Genomic DNA, 16,872 nt, shown 5'->3' with positions numbered 1-16,872 from the left:
TTATTTTCTATTATTTATTTTCTATTTTCTATTATACCACAACAAAATATATTAAACATGTTTTTTACAGCAGACATTTTAACTTGACATAAAGCACAGGTACATGTAACAGACTCTATTATTTTCAACTATTTCACTAAGTCATGATTGTGAAAGTGTCCAGCTCCTCATTTAATCTGAAAATTCTGCGAGTTTTACCACTTTATTTTTTTCTCCCCCTTAATTAAAAAAAAACACAGGGTTTTATTTTGAAGGGGACACGCTCCCGCTTGCTGTAGTTTTTCTCTGGCTTCACGCAGCTGAAGTGACGTCACGGGTACTGAGTGTACCCCATGGTACCAACTCCTAGAGGCAACTACAGGTAAATACATCCTCTGATACTATTCAGTGAATTAACACATTCTCTCAACCACAAACTGGAGAAAAGTCTAATTCATTTCATGCACTGTTTACTTTAACTCCAAGCTCTTTGTTACTATAAAAATATAAATTATTTTAATGGGAAAACTGGTATGTGATATGATATGTATTCTTTGCATCTGCCACTAGGGGTCCTACCACAGTCATTGTACTGAAGTGACATTGAAGTTAGGTAAAGGGAGTCAATATGACTTTTGTAACATGCTGGAAGACTCGTCCATTACAAATTATATGAGCATTAAATAACAACAGTTAGGAACCACTTTGTTTTGCACACCATACATTTTTATTTAACCATAAGTGATTTCCCAAATGATAAACAGAGACTTTCAAGTAATAAAACAATTTTGGGTAATGTTAACAGAAGTAGTAGGAATATTAAGGTGGGGTGAAGCCCTTTTTCTCTCACCCATTCATGTGAACTATCATGTAACAGATGGAGCCTGCTGAAGGGGAGGAAAATGGCAGACGGTGAAGTAGGCTGCATCCAACTTGCCTCAGAGGCTTCTCTGTCTCACTTGTCTCTTTGATCCAGTATGAAACAGTGATATGCAAGTGACCTTTAATACAATGATTTTCCAATTGATAAAAATTAGGTGCACAGGAAGTGTCTGAGGGGAAAAAGATGCATCCAAGCAATGCAACAACAACAACAACAAAAAAACACCCCCTAAAATACATTTCCCAGTCCACTTGAATGGGACAATGTGCTTTAATGAAGGGGCTTCTCTGTAACCAGCAGCTTTTATTTTGTAAGGCTTCAAGCACCTTGTTTTGAGTTCAGCCACACACAGCTCCCACTGTGTTACATCACAAAAATATACAGACATCTACATGTGTATGCACACACATAGCGTCACAATTGAGTGATTAAATGGATGGCACAAGTTAGATGAAAAAAGAAAAGAAACGTACAACCAATACTTTGCAGACAAATCTAGAGAGAATTTACTCAAAAAGTCTTTCCTTGACAAGTTAAAAACAGAAGTTTTACCAAAAAGATAGCTTTACAAAGAACATTACTGTACAACTGAAGCAGAATAAATGAAAACATAAAATGAAAAAGGCTTTGCAGCAGGCAAACAGAATCATGACAGTGAAACAAACAGGGGCACTTTCATCTGAAGCACAAGTACGAAGCAACGTCTGCTCATGATTTCTATTTAATTTGAATTAAGTAAGCGAAAACAGAAAGGTAAAATAAATGAACATATGGCTATTTACAAAAGAGAAGAGGGAATGGGAGGAAGGAGGTGAAGTTGTCATGATTCAAAACAGTAAATTCTTGTACCCAAGGAGTTAATTTCTACCATGAAGAGGAGCTTCTCTTGGGTTCATGATCAACCAGCACCGACCTCCTCACAGAGCGTCCAATCACATCACAGTTGCGCAGGGTGATATCCAATCAGATTCACTCTCTAAAACAGCACAGGATCAAATTGTTTTACAGAGAAGACTACTATAGTCCCTGAGTAAAGAAACCCCACCCAGACTGGCCACTCACACACTCGCACGCACACACAGTACTCGTGATCAAGTTTTCTCGAATCCCACGGAGCTCCATGTGAAAAGGACTCTGCTCCTCTGGGCTCTTCAAGGATGTCAGGATCATCACAATGACATTAAAAACAGGTTTTCTATTAAACCATCACATCTGTTCTTCCACCAGTTGTCTCCCCCGCCTCCCTCCCCAATGAATTGTTCCTCAGTTTTAGTTCACTTCAAGTCTGGAGCAGAGTAGAGAGGCCCCATCAAAACTGTTGTCACGGATCGGCTCATCACTGCAGACACGTCAACGGGCCGCTCGCTCAATCCATGAACCCATAATGATCAGAGATGGGGGAAAGTGAAGACATGGCTCTCAAAAGTTTGTTCAGGGTGTCATCTGACACCACAAAAGGTCGTCCATCAACATTATGGATACCCGTGGAAATAGAGACGCTACGCTAAGACTGGCTGTAGGAGTTGCTTTGGTTGCCATTAGAGCTCTGGTCCCCCTCACTGTAGACAACACAGAGAAAATAATCACATAAAGCTCATCGAGATACATTACAAGGTGTCGAGTTCATTTATTTGAAGACATATGGAAAGATAAACAACACACGATAGCTCAACGTGCAGTAAACAAAATCTAGTCTATTGATCTTTCTAACGTGATTAATTTAGCTGTCAGGGAACATTTTCCAGATGCATCACATTCTGTAAAATCCACTCAAGTCCTTTCCTGACTTCATGATCTCACCACAGCAAAGTTTATATTCACAATGAGACCAGAAAAAGCAACTTCATGCTGTGTATGTACGGTTCAAAGTATTTACTGTACTTTATTTACTGTATATTGTACTTGAAGACAGAATCTATCAAATAAAATATGTCTACTTTATTTCACAACTGGGTTTACACATAAAACCAATTGAGGTTTACCTGTTGGGAGGCGGTTTGGGCTTAGGCATCTTGTTTAGCACGGCTGCTATCTCTTTTCTGTCATCAAAGTTTTTCCACTGGTCATAGAGCTTCAGAATGACACGGATAATCTCCAGGATCTTGACAGAAAAAAAACCCAGAAGTTAACTTACGTTGATCCACAGCTTCTAGACACAAAACAGTCAAAAAGTAAAATGTATATATTGTACAATGATTTTTGTAAAGCAGCAACTGTAGTTCCATTCCTAAATTCAGAGGGGCTGAGTCAGATAAAAACTGTTACAATATATATTATATATGTATATTTGATGCATCAAAGTAAAAAATCAGACAGGACGATGTTCCAGTTCACAATGAGCCTACAAAAATGAACGACAAACAATAACTAACATGGCTGTCGTTGCTCAAAGAGGACCTTCCTAGAGATACAGTGATTGCCTCCAGAATGATTTCACTATTTCTTTAATTCAACAGTGAATCAGTCATGGTCAGATGAATTCTGCAGTTTGAACACAATGTTCTTCAACCATTACAGAAATGTTCTCATGTTAACATATGAGTAAAAGTGGATACATTATACAGTATATGATCAGTCTGTGTTTCACTTCCCCAGTGTATCTGGCATTTATTTATTTTTGTTGATTTCTGGGTCTTCGCAATTAAGGGTTTGTGATCCTGATAATAAACACACCTGCACAAAACAGAGACAGCAGTGAGACAGTATTGCCCTTTTCTTGCCTAAAATCTTCTCAGAAACACGCTTTAGTGCACTGTTTAGCTGTAATACAAGAAAGTGTGTGACCAGGCAAGCCGCCAATGTTCCTTGCTACCTGCTAGTTGAGACTAAGTGCAGCCAATGAGCACAGCTCATCTTGCACATGTCCCACTGCTGGCAGCAAAAAAACCGACCTGGCGATGGCCATAATGCCAAAGGTCACGGTATGTTCACACTTGATTGTAACAAATACCAGTGAAGGTAAGTGTGCAACTCCATCACAAACAGATGAACATTGCCTATTTTTCTAAAATACAGACTGTCTGAATTCATCATCTGCTTTAACAACAGCTGTGGTGACTTCTGGGATACCAGTTAGCTCAACTTCTGGCTGGATGCTACTTGAAGGAAGACATTAAGATGAAAAGCACTTTATGTTGTGAGGAGACCAACTGGAAACTAGGATGTGACCAACACTGCACTGAGCTGCCTTAAAAGTGAGAGGTTGCATAACAAAACCAAACAGGTAGCATACAATAATGTACCTCTTAAGAATAATGTTCTTCTGTGCTTTTTCATTTTTTATTCATTAGGTGTGTCAAGGATACATGTGGAGGTGTCTTTCAACAAGAATTTGTTCAGATTTTCCAACATAAAAACACTTAAAAAGGACGTGTGAGACTGAGGCTGTTCTTACTTTGTCCATGTCAACAGAGAGCTCTGCAAACCACTGCCTGGCATCTTTTTGCTGTACCACACACGCAACATGCAGACAGGCTGTGGAAGGGAAATGAAGAACAGATGATCATGTTACATCTAATATATCTTATTTTAAGTCGGTAACTACGTTAAATATTTGCAATGAGAAACGCATGCTGTCGATCTTACCCAAGGCAATCATGAAGGGAGGGTAGAGCAGACACAGATCTGTCCTGTATGTGTCGTTGACTATTCGCCTGGGGAAGAGAGAGACACAAAGTGAGCCCACCAACAACAGCTAAATCGGGTATGTTGTGGATTTATTTGTCACATCACCAGATCATTTCCAATTAAATGTACAAAGCCATCATACCAAGCCAGGGGCAGCAACATGTCTTCCTGTCCCATATCCTGCACATACTGCAACAGTGGTCTGTAGGGGTGGTACACTATCAGGCAGCAGTCCTGAAAAATAGATTATATCAAAAGTAAGTACTCCATCCAATCAAGCAAAATACAGGCAACAATGATACAAAGCTCTCTCCACTCACCATCAACTCAAGAAGGTAGAACTCACATTCTAATATCTGTAAAGACACAAATTGTGAATGCAAATTTTTAATATCAGAGCAGTTCAATGTAAAAATACACAATTTCGAAGCTGAAAACGATGCTTTAACTACTTTAAACTCCCTCACTGAAGCAAATTAAATGAAATATTCAGACCTAGTCAAATGTATACATTTGCCTGATAAGGGAAGAACACCATTCCTCAATCACATGTCCAACACATAAACCTTTTACGCCATCATTATTACTACGTCTGCAGGCTGGACTCAAGAATTTATGTTTTGGAGTTGCAGCTCCCCGCTAACTCATTCTCTACTGTGTGAACCACTCCCTCCTTTTATCACTCCCCGGTGGCTCACTATAAATAATAGTTTACACAGCTCTCTGGACAGCAGCGTGTCAGAACAACGCTGGTGACGTCCTGGCAACTCGGCGGAGACACTGGACAAATAAAATGCACACCACTTGACACCACAGTGAGAAATGCAGGACGAATGCATTAGCAGTGGTACACGGGCAGCCGAAGCTGGAGCCATCTCCCACAGCAACAAGATTTTTATCGGAGGTTTGCGAACATTAGTTGTGGAATCTCGCACACTGGTACGCACTCACATGGCAACACTGTGATAAAGTGTAAGGGGTTTTTGGTATGCTGTAATGCAGCACGGCAGTGCATAAATAACTCTCCAGAGGAAGCAGGGAACTGTTATGTGATTGATTTACAGCATTGCTAATCCACCAGCATATTGATACTTGAGTTACTGGTAAATGATTTCTAACGTTGTTTTAGCATCTGTGCACCACACTTTAGTTTCAAGCTCTCCTTTAAGTCTGACCCTTACTCAAACTTTGTTCATCCCTTAAACACAAACACACACATATTAGGCACTTGTATTATTGACAGCTGGCGGGGTTATGACTTTACTTGTCTTCTTTATGTTGCTGAATTTACTGTATAATTAATGTTATTTCTAATGCTAGTTTTTAACTTTACACTTAGTGTAAGTCTAGATAACATCATAACGGCCTAAAATGTAAATTCTAACAGGTATTTTACTCACATGATTCATTCTGTAAGGGAACTCCTTTGGAAAGGCATAGGAAAATCTTGTTTTCACTATTGGAGAAAAACAAAACTTTATTATACTGTCTCAGTGAACAGGAAACACCACTACTACTACTACTACTACTACTGCTACTGCTACTTTCAAGTATAGTAAATTTGTTGCTTAACGACTTACACACAGATGTTGCTGCAGAGATCAGCCTGGTATTGGACACAACTCCAAATTCCTGAAAGGACATAAATGTTTGTGCTTAGATAAGATAAATATAGCACAGATAAAACAGACCAGGATGGAGCTACTGGGGGACTCAGATAAGCAGCAGGGCAGCATGTCACTCTCTGTGAAAGCCACATCACCACCCACAAAAACTGCCTCTTCCAAAGATGTAAAAGAAATGGAAACATGAGACAGACTATTTAGCTCATTATTTACCAGTTGAGGTGCTGAAAATGTGCAAAAGTGTAAAATTCTTGTCTTACTGGCACCACAGAGACTTCCATACCTCAACTTTAGAGGCCAGGAAAACACAGGTAGGAGCCATGAGCACCGGATCTATACTTTTCAGGGAATACCTGAGAACAAAAAGAGATAAGAGATTTATCAGTGTTGGATGAGTAGGGATGCAGTGGAGATTAGGTGACAATGAAAATCATAAGCACTGCTTAGAGCTACAATACGTGAGGTAAACATGTTAAGGGAAAAAGGGAAGGTGTGCATCAGCTCAAACATTTAACTTGGGCTGTATAATATTAACATCATAACAGTACTATAGCTAATCGACAATAATGTGTTCTATTGTGGACAAAGTGTTTTTTATATAATATTCTGATCTAAACGAGGTGGGTCACATGGTTTCTGAGAATAAAATATCAGTAGTTAATCTGAATATGATGGACTTATTCACGTTTTCAGATAAAAATGTCACATAAATGTGCCAAATGTAGTGAAGATAGACAATCGTAGGACAATATTTAAGTTGGACAGCTACATTAATACAACCAAGGTCCAAAATCCAACTTCTACAAGTATCACCTCATGAGTATTACGCTGATACCTCTTCCTTACCTTGCATAGAAGCGTTTGAAGTAGACAGTTGCAGTGGCAATGACCTGCTGCCGCAGCTTCAGGTGTTCCCCCAAAGCCTGGATCACTGAACCAGACAGAGTTAAACATTAACTTAACTATCTGTTCATAATTAAGAACAAATACACAGAATATTTAAAAGGCAACTAGACTACTTATATGTAGAAAACACAATCCAACAATCAGTTAAACTGCATTAGTAGCATACATATCATACTGTGTTATTTAATCCAAGAAGTTATGAAACCTCAAATTAAACAAATACCATTGGCAAAGAAAATCTGCAGCTTCCAGTACTCCTCTTCTGAAAGAAACTTCAGATCCTTCTGGCGCTCTTTCATCAGGTCCTGTTTGTCCAGAACCCACTGCAAGCTATTACGGGTTAAATAAAAAACAGCATTATGTCATTAAACTCACAGTTACTCTGGTTAGTCAAACTGTCATCAACCCAGCTAGCGGGAAGTCCCACAGTATCAACATAAGCCACTGTTAGCCAGCTACATTCCCGTCGCAAAGCATGAAAAACATCAAAGTAAGCTGGTCTAACTCAGATTTTACAACAGCCTTTATCTCGAATATGTTTTCCCATTGTATTTATGTATACAGACATTTGACATCGTAGCAATACTTCGAGAGAAACTGAGGGCTTTGGCGTACGACAGCGCTAGCTAGGCCTCACAACACCGACGCTCATTTACCAAATAAAGACGTAACACGTCACAATCTGTACAAACACCTACTAATGAGAACTCTGCCAGAAGTTTCCCGCCATGTCGCAGCAGCTGAGGTAGAGAAGCTCACTTTAAACTGATTTTACTTTGCTACAAAGAAGTAGACAACACGGGCAAAGTAGTAACGCTAAGCAGACACCGCAGTAACAATAACATCCTTCCGGTGGATGACAGCTGGTGCGGTGCAATGGTTCCGGATTTTAAGTTCCGTGTGTGTGGAGTGACATGTTGATGGATGTGCTCCAGAGTTAAACGCACTCAGAGCAAAACACTTAACACAGCATTATGAGTAAGTGCACAGCAGTATATGCAGTTATGTATTTACACACATCGATGAATCAGACCGTGCAGATAAGTCAACAGATATTTTCATTATTACACAATTAAGATTCTTTCAACCGCCTATAATAAGTTAATTGACGTAACCTTGATAGATGTTTGTAGGGACATTCACCCTCGGGTTGGGGAGGTTCAACATTCCTCTGTAGTGTTTAGGGAAGGGCTGAGGGTATAAAGAGCCCACCACAGACTAAATGTGTGACCAGTTTCAAGTCTCCAAGTCTAAGTTGCAGAAGCTACAGGAGCGTAAACATGAGCCGCAGTCCAGAGAGGATGTCTTCATACCGCCGGCATTTCGAGGGCACCTTTGCCTCCCCTCTTGCCTCCCAGGTCCGGGTGTCTAGCCCCTCTCCCACCCGCAGGGACACCCGCCATCGGTCGGCCAGCTTCACCAGGAGCGGTGGGACGATGGGGCGCAGGGCCATCTCCGATAGGGCTCGCATGACCAGGTGAGTCACCTGTCTGTCACAGTGTTGTACTGACTCCCATTCACTTGTATTAATGTGCAGCAAATTTAAATACATAATTGTAAATCACTGCATTTATGAGATTCTCCCATTGCAGCTGTAATGAGAGATACACTGTTACAGGGTGCATAATAAGCACTTAATTGGTAAAGTACACTGCTCAAAATGAAACATTTCCATGAAATCCAAACTATGATTCATCTACTGGAAACTCTTGTCTGGTCCTGTCTACAGCAGTGTGAGTATGGGAGCGCTGTGCTTTGGTATGTCCATGGGACTTGGGCCAAAACTGGACCTGGATGCGGCTGCAGCAGAGAACCGGGCCTTTATGACGACTAGAACCAATGAGAGGCAGGAGATGGTGGCCCTCAACGACCGCCTGGCAGCATATATTGAAAAGGCAAGTGGACCAACCACACACACATTGGCTGATGTATCATATCTGCTACAAATCATCATCAACTTTCAATCTGAACAAATATTGTAATCATCAGGTATGTCTCCTGTATTTCTTCTTATACTGTAGGTGCGAACCCTGGAGTCCAAAAACAAGCTGCTGGAGGCTGAGATTCAGACCCTGAAGAGCCGCCATGTCAGACCATCAGGCCTCAGGCAGCTGTACGAGGCCCAGCTGAACGATCTCAACAGGGTCGCCATGCAAATGAGAGCCCAGAGGGTGAGAGGGTCATATTTTATCACAGCAACATGTTTAGATTGTAAATGTTGTGGCTGGTATAGAATCCAAGTGTGGTTCAAAATGTGATAACATTGGTGCTCCTTTTAAGATGCATTGTTTCCATATAACAACTGTTTGATCATATCGCTGTTTATCTGTTGTGGACAGGATGTGTCTTTGGCAGCTAAGGAGACCATGTTGGGCCAGCTGGACATGCTAAAGGCCAAATATGATGAGGCTGTTGTCGCTCGGAAAAAGACAGAGCATGACATCGAGATTCTCCGTCCGGTAAGGAACAGTGGAAAGTCTTTTCACAACATCGAATTTAGTATGTTTCTGTATTTTAATTGGAGATTAATGAATCAAATGAACCAAATCCTTCAAATATTATGTTGTTCAATGTCCCAGGATGTGGATAGAGCAACCTCAGCACGGATTGTGCTGGAGAAACACCTGGAACATCTGGAGGTTGAACTGGCCTTCCTGCAGAGAGTGCACAAAGAGGTAATGCATGTTTGTCTACGACATACTGTGTATATGTGTCAGTGGCCGGTGGCTGGCATGCCTTTCATTTTATCGTTAATGGTTTAATGGGTTAACAAGTATTGCTATGACAGGTTATACTTACATTGAGATCTCGATGATGGATACAGAGTGAGTGAGACCGTAAACATGGCAATTATCAGCATGGTGTGAGGGCCTCATAGGAAGCTAAAGGGGAAAGCTGTGACTAACCTATAGAGCAGAGTGGCGTAGTGAACCTTCCTTTATAACAACACGTTTATGTTATGAAGGATATGACTTACCCACATACCAGATTAATATAATCATCTTTCATATTGGAGATAGAGACCACAGTGTTTTAGTGCAGCATATATTGTCAATCTTTTAACTTCTGGTTGTTTATGATCCACTGCAAGGAAATCGAGGAACTGATGCAGCAGATCTACACAGTAGCCACCAAGGTGGACCTGAGCTTTGGCCTCCCAGACCTCTCCACTGCTCTCAGACAGATTCAGTCTCAGTATGACAGCATTGCTGCCAAAAACCTACAGGTACGATGCATTAGTGCAACAATGAAGTGTAACAACTGATGTTATTAACACAAATGTTCATCATTATTGTTTGAGTTAGAAATAACATGCAAGAAATGCTATTGTATGGCAATAAAAAACCTTTGAATAATACAATAATCTATTTTAACACTGTTAATGTTGGTTCTTCAGGAAATGGACGCTTGGTACGGGTCAAAGTTTCAGGACCTGAGCAACGCCTCCACCAAACACGCTCAGAGTCTTCGAAGTGTGAGGGAGGAAATCGCAGGCTATAAGAAGGATGTGAGTATGATTTCCTATTATTATTCATGGTTACTTCAACCACCTCTTTGCTTAAAAAAAGCTGTGTGTATAGATTCTCAGCAAGCAACGTGAACTGGATGCAACGAAGACGAGGAATGAGTACTTGGAGGCTCAGATTCGTGATGCAGTGGAAAAATATAAGAAGAAAGAGGAGGACTTACAGGTAACTGACACGATGTGCCATTGCTTTTATTTATATTCACTCAGGCTGTTCACACAGTAGGATACAGGATATCCTGTGGCCTGAGACACCTTAAAATAAATCTATTCTGTACTGAAACAGGAGCGTATAGAGGCAATCAAGCTGGATCTGAAGATAACCAAGGAGAAGATCGCTCTGCTGCTGCGGGAATACCAGGACCTGCTAAATGTGAAGATGGCCCTGGAGATTGAGATCATCACCTACAGGTGAACAAAACCTAACATCTGCCCTCAGTTCATAAGGTCCAGTGGAAAGGAGAAACATTGCGATTGGTGCTTATAAAATGTCTCTGCACATTGGGTATTTGTCACTTTATTTATATGCAGAATTCATTCTAACTCCCCTCCCATCTGTTTATTTGTCTATTTAGGAAGCTGATTGAGGGGGAAGACAGCCGTCTGAGCACCATGGTCCAAAACCTGTCCCTGACTGGTGGGATGCACCTCACTTCCAGTGTTGGCATGCGTGCGACCTCAGCCTCAGCCTCTGATAGCTCAGCCCCTGCATCGGCTTCAAAGCTAGACGGAGCCCTCTGTGATTCGTCCAGTAGCGGGGCTGAGAAAGCTGCGGGTGCTGGCGGACCCCGAGTGGAGGTGGCCTCATCAGACACCCAAACAGACTTAGAGGAGCAGGCGACTGAGGTGTCTGAGAGGAAGACTGTCCTCATCAGGTATTGGGTGTCATTTGTAATTGTTCTCAAGCCGAACTGCTGACATAGTCACTGGATACAGAAACATTTCTTAATCTTATTTCTCCACCTATTCTTGTTTTATCCCCAGAACAGTTAAGACAGACGACGACACTTTTGAGAGCGACACACAGGAACGCACCATCATCATTTCTGGAGCAGCCGAAGACACAGATGAAGAATAGACCATTCATCAACCCCAAATCTCTCTGGGCAACCCTTTCTAACTATAAGCTGTACGGCAATATTTCATGTAATGTTATTCAGGTGTTTTCACTGCTTTGAAATCCTAAAATTCTATATTTAATTTAAGAAAAAACACACTGTGCAGCAGTAATAGGGATTTTTGTACTTGTCCTTATGCCCATTTCAGGGATTGTGTTTGTCCTCCATGGACTGTGTCACATCACTCTGCTCTGCCTGCTCCTAACTCCCTCTGGCTTTCTGTTCTTTTAATCCTCCTGTGTGTCGGGAACATGTCTTTCAAAGAAACTAAATAAACAGCAAGCAATTATAATTGTGTTTTTTTTATTTAAAATCAAAAGGAGTCACCAGTGTGAATTGGAACAATGAAAAACACGCACACACTTACACAGACTCTTTTTCTTTTCCACTATTTATTTACCAATTGCTACAAACTCCTCTCATGTAAACTTTTGATTTCATTTCAATGTTTCAAAAGCAAAGAAATTACATACAGTAACTGTTGAAAAAGATTTCATTTAGTAGGAAGTTGCATAATAACCAAAATCCGATTGAAACCATCATTAAAACCTATACAGTAAAGTATCTATATTAAATAGAAACCCACAATTTACAGGCACACGGCTGCCTGTTTAAGATGCAATAAGAAGCCAAGAGTAGTGTTACTCAAAGCAGAGTAAAACCCTTTCATTGTCTCCCCAGTGTGTCCTATATCTTCACAATGACAGACAAACACAAAGAAATAGAAAATTGGAGTGAAGTGCTAAGTGCAATTAATAGTACAAAATAATTTGGCACTTTGCCAACCAGGAAGGAATTTTTATAAATTACAACTTTAGAAAATAAGATCGACTGGCATTTCCTTCAAAAAGCACTGATTGATTCATTATTGTGTGATTTTGTGTTTCTAGTGCAACGGTTTGGGTTCATCCCCGACTCCCCCAGCAAGACGATAAACTGCAAGGCTGACTTCATGTGCCAGGTCATCAGCACTCTCCTAGAACACAAACACAACGCCTCTATGCATCAGAGAATAAAAGCAAAAGGACAGAAAAAAGTCTCAAAAGTGGACCAAAAGAAACTCTCACCTGTGTTTCTGCCTCTGCGTAAACTCTCACGACATCCTCAGTGCCGGAGGGTCTCACAAAGGAGCGGGCCTGTCTGTACTTCTTCACTAAACTGTCAATGGCCTCCTGCAGTCCCGCTGGGCTCACTGCCCTTCTCTCTGCATCCGTAGTGTCTATCACCCTGCGGTCCGACACCTGCAGAAAGCACAAATACATATCTATATATAACTGCTTACGCACATATACGTGTGTGGAAGTGGAACTGATGGGAGTACAGATCATGTACAAAACAGCAAAAGAGGAAAGTAACAAACACAGGTCTGCTGTCCTGAAGTGTTGAGTAAGAGAATGAAACGCTACCAGGTCTAGGGTTACTGCAGTCACAGGTATATCGAATTATAAAAGGTCTTGTTGGTGAAATTTAGGAGCTCATAATGAATGTCATGTTTGGGTAAGACTTGCACTTTAGCCTAATTACTTGCTCATGAATTCTCCAAGTCAAGAAATCACAAAACTGCTGTTATATAAAAAAAGATCTATCAGAAGCAGCTCTTCAGGGATGGAGAGAAGTGAGGCCAAGTCTTTAATATTTTTTACACCAAAATTCAGATTTATCTAATACATTTTAAATAATTTCCCTTAAACTTCAAGCACTTTCCAGGATTGTCGCAACACTAAGGTGACCTATTACCCTACAGGATTACCTATCAGAAATATTCTACATTATAATACATAAATTAATGAGAACCTTGACTTTGAGCTGCCTGTTTGGCAGGTCGCTGTAGATGGCGTCCCACTGCTGGATAGTCATACCCTTGATGGCTAATATGGCTTCAATCAGCAGCATGTCAGAAATAGCATCACCTACAGTCTTTAGAAGATAAAAACACAAAGTAACACATCAGAACTGCGAGTGAGTGAAACAATCAGGTTGTTGCTTTGATGGTTCAGTGTGTGTTAGTATGTGTGTGTCCACCTGGTTGATGACATTCACAGTGTTCTGCAGGAGGAGAGCCGCTCTCTTCCTCTCGTCGTCGGCGCCCGGGTTCTCAGCTAGCTGCTGGATCTTCTCTTCAGCCGCCTTACTGAACAACACCTGACCACAACCCACATAGTGACACATAATATTAGAACTATGTATTACTAATTAATTAATGACACCAGATATACCACAAGATTGTGCTTTGTGTGATCTGTCTGAGTGTGTGTGTCTGATCTACTCACAGTGCCGTGACCGTTAGCCTCGAAGTACACACCGATATCAAACTCCTGTGCTGCGTGATGCAGGTGCTTTACTCCAGTTTTAGTGCACCTCACTATTACCTAAATCACAGGAAAATATGTAAGCACATATTGATTCATTTAAAGAAAAGAAATTTTAAAAATGCACTTGTGTTTCCTCACCTTCATAGTGTCTTCCAGGTAGTGTGTTGAGCTTCCGTTAGCATAAGCGGTTTGTACCACAGCTATCTTCAAATCTAAAGCAGCCTGTATGAACAGAAACAAAAACCATTCACTAAGAGTTTGTGTAAGTCTGCCTATTTGTTGTTTTCGTGTTTGTATTTGAGGGAATACCTGTGTGAGCAGCTCTTTAAGGAAAGTGCTGATGAGAGTAGCGATTTTGTCTCCATCCAGCAGGTGAAACTGTCCTTCAGAGTCGATGTAGTAGTAAACTATTCGGTCAGCATCGCCGTCGAAGGAACAGCCACGCTCCCCTGGGTTAATCTTAATGCCTTTACAGAGGGAAGAGGAGAGAGAGAGCTGGAGGTGGGAATTAAAAACAGCACCTATCGTTCTAATATTGAAGCTTTCTCTTGCTTGTATATGTTTATTTGTCACAAAAGCTACATTTAGGGACAGAGAAATGTAACATTATTGGATTTGGACTCAAAATATTAAAAGTAAAATATTATAGTCTTTGGCAGTTTGCTGATTGACAGTCTCCATCTTGTGGTCAAACATTGGATCAATGACTTCGTATGAAACATAGAACCAATACATCATATTTACTGTTTAGCTGTCACTCTAGTATACTATAATTAGAAAGTAGATAAAAAAGTATTTTCCTTTAAAGACAAATAATATCCATCTACAACTTTCTCTGCTCTTTGAACCATATAAAGTCGCACCTGTCGGAGCATTCTGCTGCACTTTGACAAAGTCAGCCCCACACTGGTGGTTGAGCTTTCCTTTACTGCCATCATTGAACAGCGATATATGCAGCTCCTTCTTCAGGTGACTCTCCATCTCACGCACCTTTAGAGCCCCAATACCATTAGCACCGTCCACAGAGAGGTGCTTCTGATCATCTGTGCAATTGGACGCCTACCAGAGAGAAAAAGATGGAGGGAGGGAGAAAGCAGAGATTTCTGGAGTTATTATATTATGGATGAATATATTGCACAAACACACCCAAATGTAGAGGGCTTCAATACAGTCATAGGATCACATCCCGTTTTCTTACATTGTTTGTGAGCTGAATGAAAGCTTGGCAGAGTTTCTTATAGTAACCCTCCACTGTGGCTTCTCCATATTTACCCTGCGTGTTCTGACAGCAAACCATGTAGTGGAGCTGTGGGGTGGTCACCAAACCATAGTCTGATGAACAAGACAAGAAGGGAAAAAAAGTACAGAAATGAATGAAACTAAGTAAGAAAGCAAATGAATATCATGAGGTTATTAAAGTTGAATTAACTCACCTTTGCTGTGACCACCAAGTGCAGATACTCCATCCAGAACTGCCTGTGAAAGGCTGGCACTGCTGCTTCTATAATCAAAGGGCAAAAGTGTTTTTTAGTCTTTTGTTATACCTGTTTTTGAGTCTAGAATTAATAACACAAAGAGGCATAAAAGCCTGGTAAAAGGGCATTTAGTTTAATCCAAACAAGTTCATTTACCTGGTATCTTTGCCAACAAACACGTTAGCCTCCTGGCTCATGTTTATGGCCTCCTTCTCTATAACGTCTTTCAGAGCAGCGAGCAAATCTTCCTGCTCGGCGTTGGCCAGCTGGGTGGCGTAGCCCTCCCATGTCGGAGTCACCATCTCCCCCATGGGGTCAACCAGCTTCACGCCGTTGTCCTCCTACACGAGTGCAGATATAAAGAGACACACAGGAGGATGCTGAAGGGGAGGATTATGATTACAAGGTGTTTTAGGGTTGTTTAAACTGGCAGTACAACCTCATGGGGTCAAATAAACAAGGTTATGACTTGAAAGGTTAACCGAGAATTCCAAAATAAAACCAACAATTTGTTCCACACAGAATACAAATTAAACTGTGTGTCTATGGCACAAGGTCTAACATAACGTGGCATGTTAACGTTTTTGAACCTCCTTCTCACCTCAGGGTTGTGTGATGCGGTGACCATGACTCCGATGGTAGCTTCGGTCTTTTTGGAGCGGAGGGTGGCCAGCAGTCCCATCCTGAACATGACGTGATCCAGCTGTTTGGCGTTGGTCCTGAAACCAGCGGTGCCATACTGCAAAACCAAACCTGCAGGCTTAGGGTGCAGACTGGACTTCTTTGATACTTCCTGAAACTGGGCCATCACTAAAACACATCATGAACACAGAACCAACACACAGAAGTATTATTTATCTATTTAAGACTTCAGTACTATTATTACTGCATAAACGTATAAGATGGCTTCTAATGTTGTAGCTGGTTAAGGCAGGTCGAACTGCAGTTATATGATACACTAAACATACTGAAAAATCTACCACGCCTTTTAAACATAGGCTACAACATGAATGAAAACATAATGCACACGTACATTTGGATTAAAAGGACAACTGAAAACACCCAAGCTTTCATATCACAAGTCAAAGGACAAGAGGGCAAAGTTTGCAGCAGTCTGTCGTCTACCAAAGAGATAAACTCAATAACCTCAATCACATTAACTGAATGACAGAGCAATGACTCAGCTCCGTTAACACACAGAACAAACTGCTGCTCCCGGTTATGAACGTATGAGACAGAACAAAGCTGTAACTATAAACGCTTTGAGTTGTTTTTTAATCCACTTACTGTTTTTCCAGATGAGAAGCAGTGAAGTGTAGTCAATGAAACGCTTCCTGTTATTCCGGTTCCTCCCTCTCATTGACGACGTGGCTGCCGTTCCGGGTACGTCACGTGACGTAAGCACGTTCAGCGTGCCTATC

General features: G+C 41.1%; 3 protein-coding genes across 4 annotated transcripts; 1 reads left to right on the top strand and 2 right to left on the bottom strand.

Moving 5' to 3' along the window:
- Window positions 1-683: 683 nt before the first annotated feature.
- On the bottom strand, window positions 684-7,866 carry ccnc (cyclin C). Its single transcript, XM_051408342.1, has 12 exons — window positions 7,719-7,866; window positions 7,244-7,350; window positions 6,961-7,045; window positions 6,398-6,467; window positions 6,070-6,121; window positions 5,890-5,945; window positions 4,810-4,845; window positions 4,632-4,723; window positions 4,448-4,515; window positions 4,257-4,336; window positions 2,845-2,963; window positions 684-2,421 (listed from the first exon to the last, which is right to left on the bottom strand). The coding sequence occupies exons 1-12, from the start codon at window positions 7,748-7,750 to the stop codon at window positions 2,367-2,369; spliced, it is 852 nt and encodes a 283-aa protein (XP_051264302.1). The 5' UTR covers window positions 7,751-7,866; the 3' UTR covers window positions 684-2,366.
- Window positions 7,867-8,234: 368 nt separating this feature from the next.
- Window positions 8,235-11,956, top strand: ngs (notochord granular surface). 2 transcript variants are annotated; one of them, XM_051408339.1, is made up of 11 exons: window positions 8,235-8,497; window positions 8,753-8,915; window positions 9,042-9,191; window positions 9,360-9,479; window positions 9,600-9,695; window positions 10,112-10,246; window positions 10,418-10,528; window positions 10,602-10,712; window positions 10,833-10,957; window positions 11,122-11,421; window positions 11,531-11,956. In XM_051408339.1, the coding sequence occupies exons 1-11, from the start codon at window positions 8,301-8,303 to the stop codon at window positions 11,622-11,624; spliced, it is 1,602 nt and encodes a 533-aa protein (XP_051264299.1). In that variant the 5' UTR covers window positions 8,235-8,300; the 3' UTR covers window positions 11,625-11,956. The 2 variants fall into 2 exon arrangements, with proteins under 2 accessions (XP_051264299.1, XP_051264300.1); XM_051408340.1 differs by lacking the exons at window positions 11,122-11,421; window positions 11,531-11,956 and having other exon boundaries at window positions 8,750-8,915; window positions 10,833-10,961.
- pgm3 (phosphoglucomutase 3) lies at window positions 11,951-16,840 on the bottom strand. The gene is made up of 13 exons (XM_051408338.1): window positions 16,739-16,840; window positions 16,053-16,261; window positions 15,608-15,792; window positions 15,410-15,477; window positions 15,175-15,308; window positions 14,840-15,035; window positions 14,286-14,443; window positions 14,115-14,198; window positions 13,935-14,033; window positions 13,687-13,806; window positions 13,459-13,581; window positions 12,732-12,905; window positions 11,951-12,640 (listed from the first exon to the last, which is right to left on the bottom strand). Exons 1-13 carry the CDS (start codon window positions 16,809-16,811, stop codon window positions 12,551-12,553), a joined length of 1,713 nt encoding a protein of 570 aa, XP_051264298.1. The 5' UTR covers window positions 16,812-16,840; the 3' UTR covers window positions 11,951-12,550.
- Window positions 16,841-16,872: the final 32 nt, after the last annotated feature.

Source organism: Dicentrarchus labrax, unplaced genomic scaffold (genome assembly GCF_905237075.1).
Source record: "Dicentrarchus labrax unplaced genomic scaffold, dlabrax2021, whole genome shotgun sequence".
Classification (NCBI taxonomy): domain Eukaryota; kingdom Metazoa; phylum Chordata; class Actinopteri; family Moronidae; genus Dicentrarchus; species Dicentrarchus labrax.
Note: the sequence above shows the minus strand (reverse complement) of the source record. Positions and strands in the feature narration are given on the sequence as shown.

Coding starts and splice junctions, on each gene's coding strand:
- ccnc (XM_051408342.1), bottom strand. CDS start 7,750: ATGGCGGGAAACTTCTGGCAGAGTTCTCATTA. Junction 6,468..6,960: donor TTCAAACGCTTCTATGCAAG/GTAAGGAAGAGG, acceptor TTTTGTTCTCAG/GTATTCCCTGAAAAGTATAG. Junction 6,122..6,397: donor TCCTGGCCTCTAAAGTTGAG/GTATGGAAGTCT, acceptor ATGTCCTTTCAG/GAATTTGGAGTTGTGTCCAA.
- ngs (XM_051408339.1), top strand. CDS start 8,301: ATGAGCCGCAGTCCAGAGAGGATGTCTTCATACCGCCGGCATTTCGAG. Junction 9,192..9,359: donor TGCAAATGAGAGCCCAGAGG/GTGAGAGGGTCA, acceptor TGTTGTGGACAG/GATGTGTCTTTGGCAGCTAA. Junction 10,713..10,832: donor AGAAAGAGGAGGACTTACAG/GTAACTGACACG, acceptor GTACTGAAACAG/GAGCGTATAGAGGCAATCAA.
- pgm3 (XM_051408338.1), bottom strand. CDS start 16,811: ATGAGAGGGAGGAACCGGAATAACAGGAAGCGTTTCATTGACTACACT. Junction 14,034..14,114: donor ACCTGGAAGACACTATGAAG/GTGAGGAAACAC, acceptor CCTGTGATTTAG/GTAATAGTGAGGTGCACTAA. Junction 12,906..13,458: donor ACAGGCAGCTCAAAGTCAAG/GTTCTCATTAAT, acceptor TGCTTTCTGCAG/GTGTCGGACCGCAGGGTGAT.